General features: G+C 40.9%; 1 protein-coding gene across 1 annotated transcript in view; it reads right to left on the bottom strand.

The window, feature by feature from the left end:
- Positions 1-17,088, bottom strand: part of LOC149191656 (uncharacterized) — a 47,114-nt gene extending 30,026 nt beyond the window's left edge. Inside the window, exons 1-2 of the mRNA XM_089406732.1 lie at positions 16,998-17,088; positions 16,796-16,908 (exon numbers count right to left, since the gene is read on the bottom strand). Coding sequence (XP_089262858.1) covers positions 16,796-16,908; positions 16,998-17,088 — 204 coding nt within the window. The remainder of the gene's footprint in view (positions 1-16,795; positions 16,909-16,997) is intronic.
- Between the last annotated feature and the right edge of the window lie 4,993 nt (positions 17,089-22,081).

Here is a 22,081-nt window from a genome sequence, read left to right as displayed (position 1 = left end):
GTACGGTCCGATTAATCCTGGTCTTCCAGGAGGATATAATATCCCTAATGTGATTCCTGTTCCTAGTTATCCTGGATATCCTGCTCCTGGGACTGGTCTTGTGACCCAGAGTTTTAGAGATCCTAACCGGCAATTACCGTTTATCGTAACTTTGGATTTACTAGACTTGACGCGCCTAACGAACGATCCAATTCAATATCTTCCGTTCTGGCCGCCAATGCCAAATAAGTTGCCCAGTGATATACCCAAGTTCGAAGGTAAGTCTGGAGAGGATCCGTCCAATCATGTGTTGACTTACCACCTCTGGTGTGCTTCAAATTCTATCTCGGATGATTCGATCCGCTTACGTCTTTTCCAGCGTACACTCATTGGTCTTGCAGCCAAGTGGTACATTGAGTTACCACGGGCCTCTTTTTACAATTTTAGCCAGTTAGATACCTCGTTCTTAACTCACTTTCAGTTGCCGGTCAGATACGATAACGACACGGAGTTATTAACTTCACTAAAACAATCGACGTCAACGTATATTTCTGATAACATTCATGAGTGGAGACTTCGAAGAAGGTTAGTGAAAGTTTTTATTCCGGACCAAATCTTAGTTGAATGGTTTGTTAAATCATTATTACCGAAGATTACTGAAGATGTAGCTAAGGCTGGAGTAGTTACTGAGGATCAAGTCATTTCTCAGGCGCAGTACCTTGACTTAGTTTATACTCAGTTAGGTACGTTACACGAGAAGATCCCAGATCTTCCAAAATCGAATCAAATCGCTGCTGCTCCTTCGGGATCTCATGCCGCTGATGGTATGATTGGTACGGTGAACACAAAGAGCAAGAAGAAATCTTCCAAGAATTCTACTACTCCTATAATCACCTTGCCTGATTCCCCGACAGGAGAGTCTTCTCCTGAACTTTCCGCCGATATTCACGCTGTAGAGTCATCTACGGCCAAATCAAAAAACGGTGGAAAGAAGAAAGGAAAGAAGAAGGCTAAAGCAGACAAGGCTCCGAAGGAGAAAACAGAAAAGTCGGAAACCAATGACGAAAAGCGCAAACCTCGATATCCTTGTCTTATTTGTGAAGAGGATCATTTTACAAGAGATTGCCCTCATCGGGCCGAGGTTGTGAAAATAGTCAAAGGTTCTCCCACTCCTGCTATGTTAAAAGATCCATTTCCAAAGCAGTAGAGTAAGATGATAGGTTGTTCCTCGACTGCCAGTGAAGAACCCATTTTGATGATGTCTCATGTGAGGATTGCGACTCGGTCACAAGATTATGGTAGTAAGAATCCTGTTGATGGTAAGGAAGCAGAATCTTCTCATTCTAATCCATCAACCTCAGCTCCTGGTTCCGATCCACTACAGATAGAAAAACCTAACCCAGACTTAGTAATCAAACCTCCTGCCAAGGGTGTACTTCGAAGGTCTGCTTTCAATCCACATGCGAGAGCGGCCTAGAATTACAACATTGTTGAGGACTTAGCTGTTTCACCCTCAGCAATGTCGGCTTTAGAAGTGCTGCAATCATGCCCAGCACAGCGAAAATTACTTTTGTCGGCTATCAGAGCTGTTGATGTTCAGGACCCGAATCTGATAATCTTGGATCTAGAAAATAGTACACCGCGCCTTCCCCATCAAACGGCTTTCCAGATTCCAGTGATAGTCAAAAACAGGCCTATTCATCGGACTGTAATTGATGAGGGAGCTTCCACGTGTATTATGTCGATTCAGTGTTGGAGATCACTTGGTTCTCATGCGCTGAACCAATCCCCGACCATCCTTAAGGCCTTTGATGGCCGTGGGTTCCGTCCGTTTGGCATTCTACAGGAATTGCCTATAGGGGTAGAAGGTAAAACCGTTAGTCTGGATGTGGAGGTGGTTGATGCCCCTCTAGACTACAACCTTTTTTTGGGTCGAAGTTGGTCATATGCTATGACAGCGGTCGTTTCATCGGTCTTCAGAGTAACAAAGTTTCCACATAACGGTAAGATCATGACCATTGATCAACTGACATACTTTTCATCCGACCCAGCCTCTTCAGAGAGTATCCAGCATGTCGGTAAGACGACAACCCCTTATAGGGACGTTGGCGTAGGTTTAGTTAAAGATTCCGGTTTACTGGGGACTTTTCCTTTCCCTCCAATCAACGCAGACTCTTCATTTGCATCAATTCATATGATTACATCAGACACCATTATTTACGACGATCCTTGGATTGTCCCATCTGAATCTGAGATAGACTCATTCGGTGATGCTATGCCTTTGAGTCCATATGAAATTGCTTATGAAGCCGTCATGTCTTTTACCGACTCGTGTTCAACCCAAATCGACCAAATGAATGTGGTCAGTGAAGAATCACTTTTCACATCAACCTCAGAACGGATAGCGTTTCCCGAAGTCGTGTCATCTGACGAGCAACTTCGCGAAATCCTAAGTGTAGACGATCTACCATGGGAAGATCTCCATCAAAGATCTTCGTTTTTACCTGAGGATGATGCTTTTGAAAACGATTTTTCATCTATTTTTACCGCTGAATATGTCAAAGACGCTCAGAATCCAACGAAACATTTTGATTCAGAGCTGAATTTAGGGAATATTTCTCGCACTATTCCCATTGACATTTCAGTGAAGCCCGGAATTGAGGAAAACATTCATATAGGTGCTTCATGTACAGAAGATGAAATTCAAACTTACAAGGCCCTATTCCAAGAATTCCGCGATGTGTTTGCCTGGTCTTACGAGGAAATGCCAGGAATCGATCCTGCCATTGTTGTTCATGAAATAAAGACCTACCCGGACGCTAAACCCGTCCGGCAATGGTTGCGTCAGATTCACCCTAGAAAAGTGGCTGCGATTAAAGCAGAAGTCGAGAAGCTGTTGAAAGCAGGTTTCATTTATCCAATCCCGTTAACGGATTGGGTATCGAATATTGTTCCGGTTAACAAGAAACAAGGAACAATAAGAATCTGTATCGACTATAGGGATATAAATCGAGCTTGTCCAAAAGACAACTATCCTACGCCTTATATCGATCAAATTATTGATGATTGTGCCGGAAGTGAAATGTTTTCCTTTATGGATGGTTTTTTGGGCTATAATCAAATCAATATTCTACCTGCCGATCAACCAAAAACGGCATTCATTTGTCCATGGGGGACATTTGCTTACTGCAAATTACCCTTTGGGCTTAAGAATGCCGGAGCCACTTTTCAACGGGCGATGTCTTACGCATTTCATGACATCAAGCACATTGTGCAACTGTACCTCGATGATTTGCCTGCTCATTCTTTACATCGAGCTGATCACCTTGTCCACTTACGAGCAATCTTTATGAGGTGTAGGCATTATCGTATTCGGTTGAATCCCCACAAGTGTGTATTCTGTATAGAAACGGGTCGATTGCTGGGATTTGTTGTTTCAAAAGCCGGCATTCGCGTCGATCCCTCGAAGGTCGAAGCTATCATCAAATTTCCTCCTCCTTCGAGTTTGCGCCAACTCCAAAGTTTGCAAGGGAAAGCAAACTTTTTACGCCGATTCATTCCAAACTACGCCGAGGTCACTAAAGGTTTTACACGGTTGTTGAAACAGAACGCTCAATTCTTTTGGGACGAGATTGCCCAACAATCTTTTGATGCACTTAAACACGCGTTGACCCATGCACCGTTGTTGCATCCTCCCAACTACAACCAGGACTACTTCTTATACCTCGCAGCTTCGCATTCCACTATCGGAATGGTGCTAGTCCAAGAAGATGAATTCGGAGCGGAACATGTGATATATTATCTTAGTAGGACATTAAACCCCACTGAGCTAAAATATTCGCATGTGGAGAAATTGGCCCTGGCAGCCGTTCAAGCTATCCATCGTTTTCGTCACTACATTCTTCTCCGTAAAACTACAGTTATTTCGGATTGCAACCCTATGATTTATATTTTGACAAAACAACTGCTAGGGGGCAAGTACTCTAAATGGATCGTTATTCTGCAAGAGTTCGACTTGGAGTTCGAGAAGTCCAAGTCTGAGAAATCCTTAGTTTTTGCGGAATTGATGTGTGATTTCCCACGTGCTGACATAGAAACTGTGGCAGAGGAGTCCATTGCGGACGAATCTTTGTTTCTTATCAGTACTTTAGATCCATGGTACGGGGATATAATCATCTATCTCCAAACCCAAACCTTTCGGCCTGAAGCTTCAAAGTCGAAACGTTGAAAAATTCGGTTTCAATCCCAGCAATACAGAATTATTGGAGATACACTTTATCGCTGGGGGGCAGACCTAGTTTTTCGATGTTGTTTAACTCACGAAGAGGTTGAGAAGGTTTTGAATGATTGTCACTCTGGAGCATGTGGCGGTCATATGTCTGGGTATGCCACAGCTCAGAAGGTGTTGCGCGCTGGCTATTTCTGGCCGTCCATGTTTAAAGATTGTATCATTGTGGTCCGAAAGTGCCACAACTGTCAAGTGTTTGATCGCAAGATGCGCGCACCACCTGCTCCTCTCCATCCTATAATTGTCGTTGGTCCTTTCGCCAAATGGGGTATCGATTTTATTACTTGTAACCCTCACTCGGCCGGGGGGCATGCCTATATCATCCTTGCGGTTGATTATTTTCCTAAATGGGCTGAGGCGATGCCTACATTCGACGCAAGCGGCAAAACAACTGCAGTTTTCGTATTCAATCACATTATAACTAGGTTTGGTGTCCCACAAGCAATCATCACTGACCATGGGAGCCATTTTCGAAACATCATGATGATTGAGCTTACAAGCCAGCTTGGTTTGCGCCACGATAGCTCTACTCCTTATTATCCGCAAGCTAACGGTTTGGTTGAGTCTATCAACAAAGTTTTGGTTATCATGATCCGACGAATCATTGGTATTCATCGGTCGAATTGGCACAACATGTTATTTTCAGCGCTATGGGCATACCGAACTTCAGTGAAAACTTCAACAAGGTTCACTCCTTTCCAGCTAGTTTATGGCTTGGAAGCTGTGTTACCCATTGAATGCGAAATCCCATCACTTCAAATGGCTGTCGAATTACTCCCAGCTACTTCTGAAGAGGAGAAACATTTATTATACTTAGCTCAGTTAGATGAGACTCGACGTGACGCTGCATTGGAAATCGAGACTCACGCGAAGCGAATGAAAGCTCAGTATGATAGAAATGTGACCCCTCGGAGTTTTTCGGAGGGAGACCTAGTGCTATTATATGATCAAGCTAACGATAAGCTAGGTGCTGGAAAATTCGTTCCTATGTGGCATGGACCCTGCATTGTAAAGCGAAAGCTAGCAAAAGGGGCCTATGAGTTGGTAGATTTTGATGGGGACTCTTTGGGTAAACCCAGAAATGGACTTTACCTAAAGAGGTATTATGCTTAAATGGTGGGTATGGAGAATTTTTAGTTAGGTTAGGTTTTCTTTCTAGCTAGTATGTTTGTTAGTTTAGATAGTGTGCTTATCTTAGAAAGTGTGTTTTTCGTCGTTATTCTGGCTTATCTTGGTTTTACTCTTGATATTGCAGATGTCGACGCCTCTCCAAACGTACATTGGATTTGCTGATGGTGCTTGTCGTAGTACACGGAATATCTCTTCTGCAGCTTGGGTTATCTATTCGCCCTCTGACGAGTTAGTTTCTATGCATGGGGTGAGCCTCGGTCAAACGACGAACAACATTGCAGAATACAGTGCAGTGGTTGAATTATTGTCTGAATCTATTTCATTTGGATTTCGACGTTTGATAGTGAGGTTAGATTCTGAACTCGTTGTATTACAGCTTAATAGAGTATATACCATTAGAAATCCTATGTTATTAAGGTTGTTTTTGAGAGTGCGCCTCTTGGAACGTGAATTTGATTACATTGAATATCAGCATATTCCAAGGTCTTTAAATACATTAGCAGATGCAATTGCTTCTCGAATGTTGGACAGACATTTACGATAATCATGCAAGTAAATTTAAAAACATTTCATCACATATGTTAAACAAGATGAGCCGGTAATAATGATATATATATATATAGATAGGAGTGTGTCAAAAATATACATCGTCTTCGATCATAGGTTGAAAAACACCTTATGATCGGCAAAAATGATAAGTACAAAAAACCAAAAATGTCATATGTGTCTACAAAAGTGACTAGCCAATCACTGGTGGTGCTCTCTATACGAGACCACTGCCCGCGCTACCCTACACAAGAACCTCCTAAAAGGTCCTGGGACTGCGACCACATAGCGCTGAAGTCGAATAGGAATGTCATCTATGGTGGTCTCTGGTATATCCGCCGTCAGACGCTCTAGATCCTGTTCCAGCTCGGCTAAGGTCTCTGCGGTCGCATCCTGTGGGGATGGTGCTGGTACAGCTGGTATTCTCCTCTCAAAAGCTCGGAGGTTGGCTGGACGCCGTACCTACATCTGCATTTTGAAAATTTGTGCTGTCAGTTTTGAGGCGATATAAAAAAAAAAAAAAATATATATATATATATATATATATATATATATATATATATATATATATATATATATATATACATAATTTAAAAACTTGTGAAAAATGAAATACCTCTGTCGTCCCACTGTTCTCCCTATGGAAGAACCATGTCCGGATCATTCCGAAAATCCATTCCGGCATAAGGAAAGTCCTGAATAGCAAAGACCTGGCTCTCTAGCCAGCGAAAGTAACCATCAGGAAATCGAACAACTGCTGCTCCCTCATCAGGATGCCGGGCCATTACCGCAACCCATCTCATCAACTTAGGCTCCCGAGGAGCCCCAACTGGAACTGTAAGATGCTGGGGGATCAGCATTGGAACTCTCTCTAGGGCAAAGCTCACGACTAAAGGCCCATATCCAAAGGTCTTCAGTTGTCCTCTCTTTGCCCTGGTTAGTTGGCCCTTCATATTGGCCAACACAGCATCGCACCAGTTGAAAATGGTGCCTTGGAAGCAATCTATAGCCATCCGCATTTGGGACCTGGTGGCATGGTGCAAAGCGGCCGCGCCGCAAAGTCTGGTAACAGTAAAGGCTATCACCATAAGTTCAGGTCAGGATATGTACTTGATTTCTATCCCCTTCTCCTGGTTTTGATTGTTGCACCACTCTAGCCGGAGACTAGCAAGGGATTGGCCACCCGGCCTAGTCCCGAATAGAGAGAGTTGCTCGCCCCTGTTAGGCAAGCCAGTGAGAAAATATATGTCGGAGGGCTCTATCTCGAGCTGGTGCTCTCCGATGTAGAAACATTGCTCCTGAATGTTCTACCTTTCAACCAGCCACTCAAGGAATGGCACCTGGCCCCTCATGCCAGGTATGGCCCAGTATTTGTACAGTCCGCATGCTTTTAACGCATCAATGGAAGGTTGATGACCTATTGCGGCCAAATCAACGTCCTCGTGTTCTCTTTCGCGCCAATCAAGCATGGTGTGCACCCTGTACATCATAAAACATCTGTTAGAGTCCATAAAATTTTAAAATTTTGGTTCATTTTGGAGAAATGAGGGTTTCAAAATGCGTTTTGCGGGGTACGCACCTCGGCTTTTAGGAACAAAGCGTCTGGACGCAGCTTCCCTTAAGGCCGGGTGCGTACACCTGGTATTTTCCCCATTGAGAAAATATCGGGGTACGCAGGTCAGCAGTGCATGACCTGCGTACCTCGAAGGGCGCATCTTGAAACCCCAAGACCCCCAAAAAATCAAATAAAAACTTAAAAATGAATTTTAAACGGATGGAAAGTAAGAGAAGGATGTTGTAGAATACCTGATGAGACGGCGTTCGATTCTGACGGTCGGATTCTCCGCAATGACCATAGGAAGTTTTCTTGTCAAAAGCCCTTTTCTCAACCTCAACAGTAAAATGGTAAAAATGACATGGTAAAAAGTCTTTTTATAGGTTTTTTGGATGAATGAATGCTAAGTTTGTTTATTTTTCACCATGAAAGGATATTTTTCAATGTATTTTTACCCATCTTAAACAGGTATGAGTAATATGTCGTTTTTGTGCAGGACAAAAGGACTTTAGAGTAAAATCATCATTTTTCATGAACCAAAACATCAGAGTCATCTTTTAAGCTCTTTTCTGACTCCTAAAATATGAAAAGATTGCCGAGCGTTTCTTTTACACTCGTTAAAACGGAATTAAAAGACGGTCCCCTTATAGCTCTTTTCTGACCGTAAAAACAGGAAAAGATGGCCGGGTTTTTGTCGTTTCAAACTCGATATGGAAATAAAACGACGTGTCCTTGATCGCTTTTTACTTTTCAGGTCAGAGACACTAATCATGAAAGTATTCCTTGGTCGCAAGATCAAGTGGTTCTCCCAGGTATTATTTTATACTTTTTCGGGCTTGGGGGACACAAATTTACGAAAAAGTTCAACCTGGAGTCTTCTTAAGTTTTTCAGACTCTCTAAAATTGAAAAACGCCGAGTTTCTCCTATACTGGGCTCGTTAAAATTTCACAGTAAAGGACCTGTTCAATTACAAACAGGAACGAACCACTCCTTCCTAGGGTTCGAATCAAAACTAGGTTGGACTCATCCGAAGGATGAGCTTATAATCAAGCATATGTTATCCTCCTCAAGCTTGTTAAAGAAAAAGAGGTACTTGCCAGAAATGGTGGGGGAAAAGAGAGAAGAATGAACCTATTTGTTATCCTTTGTTACAGAAGAACCTTATTACCGCTCTTGAACACGACACTTTCCGTTCACCGGGGTTGGGAAATCCTTTGCCTTAAAAGTTGATCAAACCACTTTGAAAGTCTTCAACCGTTTCCGGGTATTAACTTTGGGTCAAATCATAACCAAACCATCTGTCGTGTCATTATGTGTTCAAGAGGTATCTGCAAATAAACTTTCATCTGCAAAATACTTGTCGTCCATTTGACCATCCCTGAGTCAGTCCTTACAGCAACATTTCTTCAACTTGAACAATGATTTCGTGTTGTGGGCTTGCCTGCAACGGGTCGATTTCTATCGACATCAGCACATTATCTAGAGAGATGACTTAGAAATCGTCAGTACCTTGAAGTCTGCATGCATCAATGGAAGGTTTCTCGCCTTTGACGTCAGTTTACATCATTGACTTTCGATCGAAGGATTCCGTGAAATGTTCGACATCAACTCATTCATTCACATCTCATGGATTGTACTGGGTACTTTGAGAACCATTGACATTACTGGTGGTCTCTCTCACACTTGTTAACAGTTTACATCATCGACTGGTAATCAAGTGGTTTCTACCATGTTCGACATCAACTCATTTATTCGCATGGCTAGAATCGTACCAATTCAGGAAGTAGAAATGAAGACCCTGGATCTAGTTTCCACCATCCAGGCTGCAAGGAGTTTTGTATTCATTATCTAGTAGACTAATCATAAACAGATGGCTGCGCCCATACTGTGTCTACAAAAGTCTATGATTATGATGTACTGCAAGATCATTCCTGTATTAGAATAGTTAGTCTGTTATTTAAAGTTTTGATCTGAGTATGGGAATGCCTACCTCAGCGATGATATAATCTTATACATGTATTTTGTGTTGAAAATTGCAGGTTCTGACCAGGCTCTCCACGAGATAATCCTTGAAATGATAAAGCGCTTCACCCTTCCTAGATAATACAAAACCATAATCTACTACAGGCTTCGCACTTTAGGGGGCAATCTGTTACATTAAAAAATGTCACCATGGCTATTTACAGTTAGTATGGCTCTATCAACAGTCATGCTATCCTCCTGGGCAAGTCTTATGCCTCTGCTCTCCATGTCAAACTCCAAAAGAGAGAAAGTCTTTGTAAATGTGTTTATCTCTGGGTACGCAGATTCTCTCGGCCTTACCTGCGTATACGCACCTAATGTTCACAAAAACTGCGTACTTGTACGCTCTGTATGTAAAGGGGCAGGTGCGTACCCCTGTAAAGGTCAAAAGGCGCGAGTTTCATCTTTAAAAAGTTACTTGTGGTCACTTCTAGAGCATTCTAGAAGTATGTTTGACGTGTATGAAGCGCCTCCAGATGGTTCATGTATCCCTACCAAAGAGGAACTTATCCCATCAATAAGGGAGCTATCCCATCCAAAGAGGGGATTATCCCATTGATGGTGGACCTGATTAACTTCCTCTTGAGCACTATAAATACAGGCATTGGGCCAGAAGGAGGAGAGGTTGAAAGCTAAACATTTCTAAGGGTAGATGCTGCTGGAATTAGGACTCCCATTTAGAAGCTTGTGAAGAGAGATTGTCATCTTTGCTTGTTCTATTTGGAAGTGGGTGAGCTTTGTCAAAGTAAAGGAGAACTCTTGATGGACCCTGGGAGGGACTTGCACAACACCAAGGCTCAGGTTGTAATTGTTCGTTTTGTTTCCTATTAATGCAAATGAGTCCATTCTTCTCAATAACTTGTTATTTATGAGTTGTTTCATGTACTCCTTGGTCTATGTGTTAAATATGTTTTATTTTATGAGATTATCAAGTGCTATTTAATCGTTTGATTGTTAGTGAATGCAGGTTTCGAAGTGAAGGAGGAGCTCATCCGGATCAGCGAGGCTGGACTGCTACAACAACGTTGGACTACAGGTAGGATCTAAACACTTGATTTCTTATATAGTAAATGCATGTTTAGAGAAGGATTGCTCTTGTTTGTCTTGTTTGTCACTAGAGAGTCTTAGGCTCCTAGGGAGGTTGGTTGTGTCCGCACTATCGACTCTTTCCGCCTGACAGTATGGTTCACCTAACTTGAATCAACAGTTGCCTTTTGTAGCAATTCTAGAATTACCAGATCTAAACCGGCTAACAAATGATCCAATTTCTTATGCCCCTTAGTGGCCAGCGATTCCTCATAAAATTCCCTCTGATATTCCTAAGTTCAATGGAAATCGAGGTGAAGATCCATCTAATCATGTAATGACATTCCATTTGTGGTGCTTATCTAACACCCTGAATGATGATTCGATTAGGCTTCACCTTTTCCAACAAACGCTAACTAGTCTGGCAGCAAAATGGTATATTGAATTGCCTAGAGCTTCGTTTGATAACTTCAACACCCTCACCACTACCTTTTTAACCCATTTTTAGCTACCCATAAGGTACGAAACACGGACATAACTCCTTACCAACTTTAAACAGATGAAAGCCACTCACATATATGACCATATTCATGAGTGGCGGTGTCGTCATCGAATGGTAAAGATGTATGTCCCTAATCAACTTTTAGCTGAATGGTTTATAAAGTCGTTATTGCCCTCTATAATAGAGAATGTGGCTAAGGGAGGAGTTGTCACTGAAGAGAAAGTCATTTCTCATGCACAATATTTAGACTTGATCTATACTCAGTCTTGCATGCTCTACAACAAAATTCCTGATGCTCCTAAACTAGAATTTTCCATTCCTCCCCCTCCTAAATGAAACAAGGACTCTCATGCCGGCCATGGCATGATCGATACCACAAGCACGAAAATTACAAAGGCTACATCTAAAAAAGCTTGTGTAGTTTCTAGTCAAAAAGCAGATGAAGAGCCTCTTGCCTCAGAGATTAATGTCGTGTCAACCGACAAGGGCAAAAATCCTAAGCAATTAGGGGGCAAGAAGAAAGGGACAAACAAAAAGAAGAGATAGGAAGATTCGACTCCTGAGAAGTCTACTGGAAACCCTACTAGATGAAAGAAACCTAATCAGCGATATTTCATATGTGATGAGGACCATTAGACGAAATATTGTCGACATCGAGCTGAGGTCATGAGGTTTTTAAAGACTTCAAGTACCTCAGTGGTATTGATTGATCCATTTCCAAACCCAGAAACTAATCTGGTTGCTAGTGATCATGCTTCCCCATCCCAAGTGCTTATGCTATCCATCTCAAAATAGCAAAATGATGCTTTGATATCAACAAGGAATAAATATTATGGGAATCCACAGTCATCGAACAACAAGGCTACAGATCAACCCAGTAGTTCGACAACAACTTCGCCAGAAGTTGTTCCACCAATAATTCTTGAATTAAAAATAAAACCGCCTAAGGGAGTAGTACATAAATTGACGTTTAATCCTCGTGCTCAAGTATTACAGAATTATAATATAGTGGAGGATCTGGCACAATCACCATCCGCTATGTCGACACTTTAAGTACTGTATAATTTCCCCTCCCAAAAGCAGGCTTTGTTATCGACGATAGGTTGGATTGATCCAGATTCCAATTTAGTTGCCTTTAATCATAAAAGATATGAACCTCAGTTACCAGCCCAACTCGCTTTCCTCATACAGGTAAAATCCCTCAACAAAACTATTCATCGAACAATCATTGATGAGGGGGCATCTATCTATATTATGTCGATGAGTTGCTAGAAAACTTTAGGCTCTCCACCCTTGTCATGATCATAAACGACATTAAAAGCGTTTGATGGAAAAACATACACGCCATATGGGATATTAAGTAACTTGCAAATCAAACTGGGGGGTAAGACAGTAGAAATTGAAGTCGAGGTTATTGATGGAAACCTTGACTACAATATCCTACTAGGTAGGCCCTGGATTTATGCTATGGCTGCTGTTGTGCCAACATATTTTAGAAAGATTGCATTCCCCTTTCAAGGTGGAATTACAATCATTGACCAACTTACCTTCCTCCCTAACAGTTCGCAAGTTATCGGAAGCATTCCATTGATCCATGGAAGCTCTCAATCACTTCAAAATATCGGAGTAGGTCTCCTAAAAGACCCTTCCTTAATGGGTACTTTTTCCCTCCCGCCTCCGAGTAATTTGGCGGAAGTGGCCATAGTGGAAAGCTGTCACATGATATCTCCAACATCAACAAAGATTAAGAAGAACTCTGAACATTTTGATAGTGTCGATCATCACCAAGTGTTGCCCCCAAGCCCTATAGAATTGTTGTAGCAATCAGTTTTTTGGGCATGCGTGGCAAACCCAAATCAACACTCAGCAAGTGTTTGGATAGATAGGTATCTAGAGTATGGCACCTCTTCTAATCCTTGGTCTCATGTACATTCTACAGACGAAGGAATCATTCAGTGAATGATGATAGGGGAGGCACCATGGGAAGATCACCACCATCGTTCCCAGCTTCAAGATAACAACGAATATTATTCTAGCGACCTTAATCATCCTTCAGTTTTTTATTTTCTATCAAATACTGTAAATACGGTGGATTCCGAATGAAATCTATCCAATATTGAAGAAACTATTGCCATTAATATCTCGACCAAACCTAATGTTGTAGATAATATTCATGTTGGAAAATCTTGTTCTCCTTCAGAATTGGAAATATACAGCGCTCTCTTTCATGAATTCAGAGATGTCATTGCATGGTCATATGAAGAAATGCTAGGCATTGACTCGAGTATTGTTGAACATGAAATCAAGATGTATCTAGATGTCAAACCAGTACGACAATGGCTTCGACCAGTTCACCCAAAGAAAACTGCTGCCATTAAGGCAGAAGTTGAAAAATGTTTACATGTTGGTTTCATTTACCCTGTTCCTCTAATTGATTGGGTATCAAATATTGTTCCTGTGATGAAAAAACAAGGAACGATTAAAGTGTGTGTCGATTACAGGGATTTAAATCAAGCTTGTCCAAAGGACAACTACCCTACACACTTCATCGACTAGATAATTGATGAATGTGCCAGATGCGAAGTCTTTTCATTTATGGATGGATTTTCCTGATACAGTCAAATCAATATCCGCCCACAGGACCAGTCGAAGACTGCATTTATATGTCCATGGGGCACATTTGCGTACCGCAACTACCGTTCGATTTGAAGAAAACAGGGGCAACATTTTAGAGGGCAATGAATTATGCCTTCCACGACATCAAACACATCATTCAACCATATCTCAACGATCTATCAGCTCATTCACGAAAGTGGATTGATCACCCGTAGCATTTGAGAGCTATATTTCTATGTTGCTGACACTACAAGATACAACTCAATCCACACAAGTGTGTGTTGTGTTGGTTCTAGTCGGGTACTTGGTTTCATAGTTTCTAAGGACGAAATCCGATTCGACCCATGTAAGGTTCAGGCAATCATCAACATGCCTCCACCTTCAAATTTTCTTTAGATTCAGAAACTCCAAGGGAAAGAAAACTTTCTAAGGAGGTTCATTCCAAATTACGCAGAACTTGCTAAAGGTTATATGCGTCTTTTGAAAAAAGAAGTACCCTTCAACTGGGATCAGATTGTGCAAGCTTCCTTTGATGCTTTAAAATATTCCCTAGTAAAAGCATCATTAATATATGCTCCTGACTATCAAAAAGATTTTAACCTGTATCTCGCCACGATAGATACAACCATTGCAATGGTTTTAGTACAATAAGACAATGTAATAGAACATCCAGTGTATTATTTAAGCCGCAAATTAAATGATACAGAAAGAAAGTAATTCTATGTTCAAAATATGGCTTTAGTAGTTGTTTAAGAAGTACAGAGATTTCGACACTACATACTCTTTCGCAAAACTACCCTTTTGTCAGATTGCAACCGTATGACCTACATTCTGTCACGTCAATTATTACAGGGAAAATATTCCAAATGGATAGCCATTTTGCAAGAGTTTGATATGGAATTCACCAAATCCAAATCAAAGAAATCTCTAGTCTTCGCGGAGTTACTTTGTGACCTCCCATCACTGTCCAAAGATTTAACATCTAAAGCATCAATCATAGATGAAACTCTATTTCTGATATCATCAAGTGACCTGTGGTATGGGGATATACTAATCTATCTCCAAACCCAAACCTTTAGGCCTAACACCTCTCACTTGGAACAACGATGTACTCGATACCAAGTAAAAGACTACATGATCATTGGTGATACACTTTACCGTCATGGTGTCGATACAATTCTGCAAAGGTGCCTCATGCATGAGGAGGCCGAAAAAGTCCTGAATGATTGTCATTCAAGCGCATGTGGGGGGCATCTATATAGTTACGCTACTGCACAAAAGATCCTAAAAGCTTGTTACTTCTGGTCCACTATCTTCAAAGATTTCATAATTGCAATCAGAAGTTGCCATGGTTGTCAGATTGTTTTATTGCAAAACCAGATTACCACCTACACTGCTGCATCCAGTAGTTGCTGTTGAGCCATTCGCTAAATGGGGCATAGATTTCATGACATGCAACTCCACCTCAGCCGAGGGGCATGGGTATATCATAGTTGTTGTCGACTATTTTACAAAATGGGCCGAGGCGATGCCTACATTAAACAACAGCGAGGAAACGACTGCTCTTTTCTTTTTCAATCATGTAGTCTCTACGTTTGGTGTTCCACAGGCTATAGTCACAGATCATGGATCACATTTTTGCAATCACATGATGGTTGAATTGACTGCCAAATTAGGACTGTCCCACAATAGTTCTACTCCATATTATCCACAGGCTAACGGACAGGCTGAAGCGATCAACGAAGTTGTTAAGCACATGCTACAGAGAATGATTGGAGTCCACAAATGGAATTGGCATTTGATCCTGTACTCGGCTTAACTTCGGTGAGAAATGCGACCAGATTTACGCCTTTTGAGTTGGTGTATGGTCTAGAATTTGTCTTGCCAATTTAGTGTGAAATTGCATCTCTCAAGCTCACAATCGATCTACTTCTCGAAACTTCAGAGGAGGAGGTTCATTTCTTGGAACTAATCCACTTGGATGAAACCCGTCGTGATGCCATGCTGGCTAACGAAACAGATAAGAAATGTGTCAAAGTGAAATTTGACAAAAATGTCAAGCCTCGTGTCTTCTCGGAAGGTGACCTAGTCTTGCTCTATGATCAAGACTCTAATAAATTGGGAGCAGATAAGTTCAAATCAATATGGATGGGCCCCTACATTGTTAAGTGAGTATTAACAAAAGGAGCCTACGAGCTGGTAGATTATGATGGAATTCCACTATTGCAACCCCGAAATGGGTTGTATCTTAAGAGGTACTATGCTTGATCAAGTGTAGTAATCTATTTATAGATATGCTTTTGTTTCATTTTTGTTTTCATATAGAGTTGTCATTTTGGTTAGGTAATCCGCTTTGCATTTGTTGCAGATGTCAAACTTTTTGGAAACATTCGTTGGATACACCGACGGAGCTAGTCATAGAACACGGAACCTATCTTCTACAGCCAGGGCCATCTTTGCTCTAAGCAGCGAGTTAGTGAGTTTCAGAGGGATATGTATTGTTCAATTAATGAACAACATCGTTGAATACAGTGCATTGATGGAGCTTCTCTCTAATGCCATTTCACATGGAATACACCGACTTGTTGTCAAGCTAGATTCACAACTCGTCATTCTACAGCTTATGGGCATCTATTCAGTCCGGAACCCTGCTATCTATTGTATGTTCCTAAGGGTCAGGATTTTGGAAAGGCAATTTGATTCCATTCAATATCAACACATTTCCATAAACTTAAACACATTAACTGATTCATTACTAAATTATGTGTTAGACAAACATTTGCAGCATTTGTAAAGAAAAGTGTTTCATATCAACACTTGCATCTGGATCACATAACTTAACCAAGATAAACTCTGAAAATAAAAATATATATCTGTTTATAGTTCACATAATGTTTTGTGTACAAAGAAAAATTGGTCATGCGACCAAGAAAATCAAAAGTAAATACAGAAAAGCATCCTATACTAATGATGCTGGTGATAACATGTCACCGCCTGTGCGATCATACATAAGAGCCTAGTCCATCGACCCGACACGCAAATAGTATGGCGTTGAAGCCTCAGAGGTAACTCGTCAATCCTCACATCCTAAATACCAAGGGTAAGACCCTCAATTTGATCCTGCAATACTGTCAGGGTCTCTACTATGTCAAGATCACAAAGGACATCCCTCCCTACAGCTTCTCCTGCTGGAATGTTAGTTGCCGCCCTTGGGCATGCCACTGGTCGCACCGGCCCAACATCTGCACAACTACATGGGTTCAAGTAGTCTTGATAAATTACAAAAATATTATGAAACTAATAAACAAAGATATGGTCAAATCATCTTTACCTATCACACTCCACTCCTCACCAGCTGGTAATGCCAAACCTGGGTTGCCACGGAAATCCAACCTGACATATGGATACTCTATGAAGACCATCTCCTGATGGTCAAACCACTCAAAGGAGGCATCAGAAAAAGAAATCTGTGGCTGACCAGCATGTCTAGCCATGAGATCAACCCATCTCTGCATCCTAGGTTCCCTTGGTGCTGGCAATCCTAGTGAAATATGCTGAGGCTGCATCAGTGGGATCCTCTCCAAGGCAAAAGCAGTCAAAATGGAACCGTAGCCAAAGTTCTTGGATCTTCCATTCTTTACCTTAGAGAGATGTTCTTTTATCACCAGAAGTACCGCCTCACACCAGTTGAATACCTTTGGTTCCAAGCATTCCAGAGCATACTGCACATAAGATCTGTTTTCCAAATGAAGAGCTGCGCTACCAGCCAATCTAGCAAAGGTGAATAAAATGGTCCTCAGAGACTGATCAGTGACATCCCAGATATTGATCTTGCCATCTCTGCTAGGCTGAGATCCATCTCTACAAAGCTGACGGATATAATCTCTCACCGATTCACCCCCGCGGGCGAATCCCGACAGCGGAAGGGGGGCACCACGCCTTGATAACCCTGTCAAAAAGTAGATATCCTTGACTGTCAGTGGAATAGATTTGCCTCTAATATAGAATACCTGGTTGATCGAATCCCAAGGATCGAGAAAATACTACAACAAACTGATTTGTTGCCTCATGCTAGATATACGAAAGAATTTGAGCAAACCACAGTTATGCAATGCAGTAGCAGCACCCTGATCATGTAAGGAAATCATGTCTTCTTCTTCATGTTCATGTTCATGCCATGTAACGACCATCTTGATCCAATAAATATCTGAGTCACAGACAAAAAGATGAATTAGGATCCAAATTTGAGCAAAAATAGGCAAAAATTTCATCAAAAATCATTGTGTAAAGTTTCCTTTCTGCACCCATCGCACCCTGCCAGTTAGCAAGGTGAGATGCATACTGACTCAGGACTGGCCAATGTCCAGCTTAGTATGCAATGCACCTTTCGATACAGACTAGGTGTGATGGATAGAGAATGAGTTCTTCAAACCCCAAGGGCCCAGAACCAAGGAAAAAATTGCTCAAAATAAAAAATAAAAATGGAACAAAAATGAAAAGCTTAGGGTTAGCGCTTACCTGGTCCTAACAGCATGGAGAATAGTCCATCGGATCTCCTGAAATCAGCTGATGAAATTTGAGGGGGAAAACCACTCCAGAGCTCCAAAATCCCAAATTCGAAATGAAATGGTAAAAATGAGAGGTAAAACTACTTTTATGTTACTATTCACGTACTCCAAGTAAAATGTTAGTTTTAATTCAATTTTTGGGCATGTATATGTGTATTTCTAATCAATTTGATGGAGCAATTGATCAGGTTAAACGACCGATGAAATAATCTAATGTGTTAAATGGTAAACTGAATATCTTTTACCAATATCAAAAGCAATGTTCCTGCAAGATTCAAACTCATTAAAAAATAAACCTGCCACTGAGCATAGTTTCTCCTCATTCAAGCTCATTAAAAAATGAAACCACCTTTGGTAAATAACCTTTGTGATCGCCTTGCTATCAACCTTTTTGAACCTTGGTAGTGTTCCTACCGTCACCTCCATTCATTTGGCCAATCATACGCTTCCACTTGGTTGTTCACCCTTTTGAGGAACAACTGCGACGAGTGATTCTGATTGCCACCCTCTTCACACTGCCATGTTTTGAGAAGTTCCAAACTTACCTAGAACCAGTTGCTACTTGAAAATACCACTCGTTCCTAAAAAAAACGAGTCTCTTTTAAACTCTTTTTATACTTATTAAATATAAAATGATTGTCGAGCCATTGGCCTTTCCAACTTGTTAAAGTAAAGGGAATGCCATCCCTCCCATATATTTTAATATTTTTGGACTTGAGGGATTATCAAACAAAAAGATCGAGCACTTTTCTTTTTCGGCTTGTTAAAGCAATCGAAAAGTCATCCCTTTCATATTATTTTATACTTTTTAGGACTTTAAGGGATTATGCTACGAAAAAGGATTGTTGGAGTTTCCTTTTCGTCTCTTTTCAAACTCTCTAAACAAGAAAAGGACCGAGTTATCTTTGTGGTTAAACTTGTTAAAACAATAGCGACAAACTTGTCCACCCAAACAAGAACGAGTCTCAATAACACTAGGCTCGCTAAAAACATAGTGATAGGTTTGCTCGAAGGGAAAATTATAGACCAAGCATATGTTATCCTCCTCAAGCTTGACAAAAATAAAGAGGTACTTGTCAGCAATGACTAGGGAAAAAGGGAAGAAAACTTGAAGAATTTTATTGGTAGCAGGTCACTCTTGAACATGACACTTTCACTCCATCACCATGATTGATTCAAGTTGGGTTATTCCATTCACCATATCACCATTGGTCTTCTGTACCATCCATGGGGTTAATGCTACCAGTCCATATCATGTCACCGACATGTTCAAGAGAAGTCATTCAGAGAATTCACCATCCAGCAAACACCTCATCCACTGCAATACCTTCACCCTTCATTTTTCATGACTGCCATTCCTGAACCTTATATCATCAGATTATTTTCACCTCCAGAAAAATCATTTGCTTTGTTTCATGTTGTAGATGTGGGATACATCAAGGCCCTCCTATGACAGGTCACTTCTTGTCGACATCAGCTCATTATCCAAGAAGTTGACTTAGAAACAACCATTTCAGTACTTTCAAGCTTGCATGCCTTAATGGCGAGTTTCTCACTTCTGGTGATAGGTTTACATCAATGACCTTCGACCAAAAGATTTTGCATGGTGTTCGACATCGGCTCATATATTCACACCACGTGAATTGTATTGTAGTACCTTGAGGGCCATTATCATTAACGGTGATTCCTCTCGCACTTGTTAACATATTACATTATTGGCTGGTAATCAGGCGATGTCTTTCCATGTTTGACTTCAAAACATCTTTTCACATGGATCGACTTGTACAATTGGGCGAAGATTGAACGAGTTTGAAGACCCCGGATCTAGTTTCATCCATCCAGGCTGCGATATATTAAGGAACAGAAAGACATCAAATGTGCACAAAATCTACACAGATAGACACCTAAGCAAAAGAAGATGACTCTTCATATGAAGAATCACTCTGTCTGATGTACATGAAAATTAATTTATGAAGTTGAGTATGGGAATGCCCGCCTCAGCTAGATCATGAAAATAATATGATGATGACGTATTGTATTGTATCTTATACAGGTCACCTTCGAGTTCGAATACCTCGGATCCTCATGATAAAGCATTTCACCCAACATCAGAAGATTTACAACCTCATGCTTTAGGGCACAACTGTTATAGACATATTTGGGCACTACAACCCCAAACTCATATGTCTATAAATGAAGGGCTCTTTAGTCCCTGAAAGTGTTGTTTCATACCCTAAAGGATCATGGTCAACTGATTACATCATTTCCCAAAAGTTCCATCTGAAAAAGCACTCAGAATTGGCCAAAACTGGACCATATTGACTGCTCCATGATCAAGGTGTGATGCATACTGGCTGCCACACTAGCCAGGTGCGATGCATACTGAAATGGCCTTCTGTAGGGTGTGATGAGAGAGAATAGACAAATGGAAGAGATAGTTTTCTAAGTGGATGATCATGGAATCTTACAGAAATTTCTCTTGTTACACTTGCCTCCCTGAATTCGCCCAGGGATGAGTAAGAGATCAATGAAATCTCCAAGTGGAACCAAGAACTATCAATGGAATGACACTAATCAAAAACCCAGAGTTAACTCACACCCTTGCAAGACATCTATAAATGGATTCCTCATCTGAGAGATATACAGGTTGGAATTTTGTAATTGGTAAGGAAGTGATGTTGGTTTATCTGTGAGAAGAGACATTGTATTGTTGGGTGATCTTGCTTTTCGTGAGGTGAAGAGGACTTCTATGTTGGGAGGATGATGCTAGATCAGACAGCTGGGTTGTAATCCTCTCTTCTAATATTAATAAAGTTCTTTGAGTTTTCCTCCCTATAATCATGTATTTGTGAATATTATTGTTTATGAATGCAATTTTATGGTCAATGTGTTTCTAATTCTACATTGTTTATGATGTTTTAGATAGAGATGCTTTGATGGTTTTCTGTTACTTTGACTCTACAGGTACTCTTTGAAGTGGGACAAGTAAGGAAGAGTGGCAAATTCTATCAAGGGAAAGAGAAAACAAGCTAGGATAAAAGCAGAAGATCCAGGTTGGTCCTCTTTTCTTCCCTCTTATCTATTACATCTAAGGAAATCTCGAATTTCTTTGGTTGTTTGTTTCTAAGATAACTACCCATCTTAGTGGGACTAGCAGTTTGAATCGACACTAGTTTTCCCTGAAAAAGTAAGGTGAGGGGGAAAACCTTAATAGGCACATCAGAGGTATAATAAACTACATCCCTACTGGAACAACCTCTTCTGCTCTCAATAACTCGAGATCCCTCCTCTGCCTATAAAATGAATAAGTTTTATGCACAATTGAAAAAAAATGAAAAAAATGAGAAAAATGAAAAGTGAAAAGAAAGAAAAAACAAAATGAAAATGAAGAAGGCGAAAGAAGAGAAAGGCTTCCTGCATAAAGAGATGATGCAAGTAACTTTGGCGGGGACTGACCAGGCTCGCTGGCAGCGGAGCCATGATTGTGTTCCTATGTCACTTTGTCGGGGTACTGTCCAAGCCTGCTGGCAGCAGAGAAACACCAGAGATGAAACTAAGACACTAAAGACTATACTACTTGTGCACCAATATGCCCCTCAACCCCAATTGAAAAACTATTTTTCCTTGCCTTGGAATGTGTGTCAATCGACCAAGAGCTTGGAGGATGCTACATCTTACAATCAAGTTAGTGTGAAACCAAGACGAGCTGAGAACTAAACAATACTTATGAAGGTGTTAGACTTGATTTTGATGAACAAGCTCCATTCAAAGAGTTATAGTTCTACCAGTGTGTCACCAAGTGTTGTAGTGGCTACAAACACCCTCAAATTTTTTTCCTTAGCTTCAT

This window comes from Pinus tabuliformis, chromosome 2_2 (genome assembly GCF_031772625.1).
Source record: "Pinus tabuliformis cultivar Carrire ecotype Pingquan chromosome 2_2, CPIR1, whole genome shotgun sequence".
Lineage (NCBI taxonomy): Eukaryota > Viridiplantae > Streptophyta > Pinopsida > Pinales > Pinaceae > Pinus > Pinus tabuliformis.
This window is presented reverse-complemented; position numbering and strand designations above follow the sequence as displayed.